The sequence below is a fragment of the Cyprinodon variegatus genome, unplaced genomic scaffold (genome assembly GCF_000732505.1).
Source record: "Cyprinodon variegatus isolate N-32 unplaced genomic scaffold, C_variegatus-1.0 Scaffold807, whole genome shotgun sequence".
Taxonomy (NCBI): Eukaryota; Metazoa; Chordata; class Actinopteri; order Cyprinodontiformes; family Cyprinodontidae; genus Cyprinodon; species Cyprinodon variegatus.
This window is the reverse complement of record NW_015151260.1, coordinates 138,409-141,948: the sequence shown is the minus strand read 5'-3', so window position 1 is coordinate 141,948 and position 3,540 is coordinate 138,409. Positions and strand designations below refer to the sequence as shown.

Sequence of the window (3,540 nt, the reverse complement as noted above, 5' to 3'; positions counted from 1 at the left end):
CGTCATGCGCCGGACTGCGGTTGTGACAGGCAGCCCAGGTCACAGGCGGCTACGCTCTACCCCATATATTCATTCTAGCTAATCTAAATCGTTCAATTCCATTTCGAGAGCGAGATCATCTGAGGTAGTAGCACTAGACATCTTCCAGGCATGTGAGTAAAACTAGCAGTAGTTCAGTGGACAGGATGGAGGAATGGTAGCCGGCGCGCGCAGATGATGTCACACACGCACCGCTTTGTTTTAAAAGATATAAATATAAATAATATAACCGCAGATGTCTGGGGGACAGTGATTCACTTACATGTTCTGAATGCTGGCGTACCATAAAGAATAAATTATGAACAGTTTAGTTTGTGCCTTCTAACGGAATATCCTCAGATCCCCAACATGATGTAATAACTGAAAATCAAGGGCCCAATGTAAAAAAAACGTTGTTCACCTTTAAATACAGCTCAGAAAAGGCACTGGGGCTTATTTTAGCTTGAAAAGCAGCAGTTTCACTATCTTTTATAGATTTTTATTTTATCCTAAGTGTATAAATGTTGCATTTTGTTATATACACTGATTCTGAAAAAAAGTGGATAATACTCGATTCATAAATGTTTTGTGGCCATCAAAATGATTCAGTGTTATTCTATGGGTCAAATAGTAAAGCAAAGCAAAGTAAAAGCATTTGGTACATTTGGAGATTTTTGGAAACGCTGGTGACACCAAAAGGTCAAAGCCCCATAGCTCTGTAACTGTTGGAACTAGAGGTCTGAAATTTCAACATTTGTGGTTAACATGATGTAGAACAAATGTAATACAATGAGAAACGCCTTTTCTCAAGCATGTCTTTATTACTGCTGTTCAAAAAAGACCTATTATTTATGAGCGTTTTCAGTCTTGTTTGAATTGATGCAGCTTGGTCTGCGTTCTACTCACCCGTTCCTCAGTTATTTGCTCATCCATTTGGGTATGCAAAGTAGGTGAGAATTTAGACCAAACCGTCTTATTACTCAAGATTTAATTCAGACAAAAGAAAACAGTTTATTCATATAAGTTAGAAAATTATTTTTGTTCATCTGAAGCTGCTCATTAGAAAGCACAACTTCTTCTTTCATTAATATTTCATTTCTGCTTCATCTTCCTCGTCCCTGCAGCCTCCCTGCCAACAGCACCTTCATGCACAGAGACCCAAACCAAACGTCTTCATGCAGCTATGAAGATGACTTCTCTCGGGGGGAAGTCTACGTCATGATTTCCATCCTGGGAATTATCTTAAACTCATTTGTGCTGATCGTTCTCTGCCTCCACAAGAAGCCCTGCAGTGTCCCAGAGATCTACCTGAGCAACCTGGCTGCAGCCGACCTGGTTCTGATGTTCTGCATTCTCCTCTGGGCTGTTCTTATTTTCCGTGACTATGACTGGGATTTTGGCTCTTTCATGTGTAAAGTGTACCGTCAGACTTATAGGATAAACTATACCTGCAGTGTTTACCTGCTGGTCATGGTTAGCATCGATCGTTATCTTGCTGTGGTGCACCCACTGTCCTGTATGAATATCCGAGAACCCCTGTATGCTAAACTGGGCTGTGCTCTGGTTTGGTCTCTGGGCTTCTTCCAAAACATTTCCTACTTCATCTACAGTGAAACCAAAACAGTAAAAAATAATATTACCACTTGTTCATTTAGTTTTCCAGTTGATACCATGCTCAGAGTTCGGTTAATGTCTGTGGTGTTAACCTTCATCATCCCCATCATCATCATCTCCTTTTGCACCGTCATGATTTTAAAGACTCTCAGACGCAGGTTATCCAACAGCCTCCAGCAAACAGACCATAAAGCCACCACCTTGGTCCTGGCCTGCCTCCTGGCCTTCCTGATCTGCTGGGGTCCCTACCAACTGATGGAGATTCTGAGGTGGTTACATGGGGTCAAAGTCCTGACAGGGTGCAGGATCCTCACTGTCATCAGGGTTTGCCTGGATATCTTCTTCTACTTGGGCCTTCTCAACAGCATCATCAACCCTGTTCTTTACATCATTGTTGGAAATAACTTCAGGATGAAGATCAGGGAGCTGTGCAAGGGGAGAGAAGAAGAGAGCACCTCAGGGTTTAATGAAATGACTGAAGCCACCTGAGGGCATAATGTTGATCAGAAATCCTTATGCTCAGTTCACACCGAAAGTGTTCTGGGTGTCAAAATACTTAAACGCAGAAATCTGTACTCTGGATCAAACTGTGGTCCAGTTGCTTTGCTGCTCAGCGCTCTTGTTTTTTAATTTGCTCTGTTCTGTAGCTTCAAGCTAAAGAGCCGCTCGGCTTTATTTACTTTTTTAGTTGGAAAAATCGTTTTAACCTGTTTTTAAGTGAGAAATTCCACCTCCACACATCCTCTGTTCCTCTGTTTATCAGGATTATAATCCCACTATAATCTGCAGTTCTTGTTGGGAGCTCCAGACCTCCAGCATACCGCCGGGAGGCAGCGCTTGGAATCCCAGCTGAAAGCTCTCTGCTGCGGCCAGCCTGTGGAGGATTTCCTGCTGCCGCTGTTCTGTCAGACCAGCATGCCTATAGTCAATACGCAGATTTACATTTATCCCTTTAGTTTTGCACGAAAAATAGACTTTAAACTACTTCAACGGGTGTGTATGACTTTAGTCATACAAAAAACAATTTAAGGTCAGATCGCCATACGCTTCAAAAAACATCAAAAAGTGGGGCAGGTGGCGCAGTGGTTAGCGCGCAACACCCATGTATAGAGGCATCTGAGGCTTTAGAAGCAGCAGCTGCTGGAGTTGGAGAAATGTAACTTTAGCTGCTGGACATCAACCAATGAGAGAAGCTGATCTGGGAGCTGGCAGGGAGACAGACACAGCACTGCTGATGCAGAGCGCTATGATCACTCCTCTGAAACAGTTTATTAACGCCTGAACTAACTTAAAATGTAGAAACCTGCTGGCAGAATATTTTCACTTTTATTATCCTGCTGCCTGCAGTTTGAAGCAGACCTGAAAAACGCTAACATCTACTTCCAGCCGCCACCAACAGTAGGGGAAAACCCCTAAGATGGGAGCGGGCCTGAGGCAGCTGCTGCTGGGGATTCCCAGTGACAGAGCACCGCCGGTATGTGGGGGTCTGAGCGGCTCCCACAGAGAAATAATCTTTGAAGGCAGGATGGTTATCTGGATGGACTGACTGCACTGACGATGTTTTTCCAGGTGGACCTTCTCCCTTCAAAATAGATTCAAACTACTTTTTACCCACTGATCACAGCAAATATAGCAAAGCCGCTCTCTGGCATTGAACACAGGAGCAGCAGAAGCATCTAGACACACTTTACTGGACGTCTGACCTTAATGTGGATCAGAGATGAAGAAGCAGAAGCTTCTTTGATGGTAAAACCTCATCCGGTCTGAACGTAGCATAAAGCCTGGTTTATGATGTGGATTCAGTGCAGATTATCTTCCAGGATGTAAATATTTACCCACCAGACTCTGATCTCTGAACCTTCTCCTACCTCTGGTAATTCTCCCGTTCAGCGTCAGTCAACCATTAAT

At 43.6% G+C, this 3,540-nt stretch overlaps 1 protein-coding gene across 1 annotated transcript in view; it reads left to right on the top strand.

Annotated features, from left to right (window-relative positions):
* Positions 1-2,838, top strand: part of LOC107098755 (B2 bradykinin receptor-like) — a 4,887-nt gene extending 2,049 nt beyond the window's left edge. The window contains exon 2 of the mRNA XM_015396589.1: positions 1,143-2,838. Coding sequence (XP_015252075.1) covers positions 1,143-2,121 — 979 coding nt within the window. The 3' untranslated portion in view covers positions 2,122-2,838. The remainder of the gene's footprint in view (positions 1-1,142) is intronic.
* Positions 2,839-3,540: the final 702 nt, after the last annotated feature.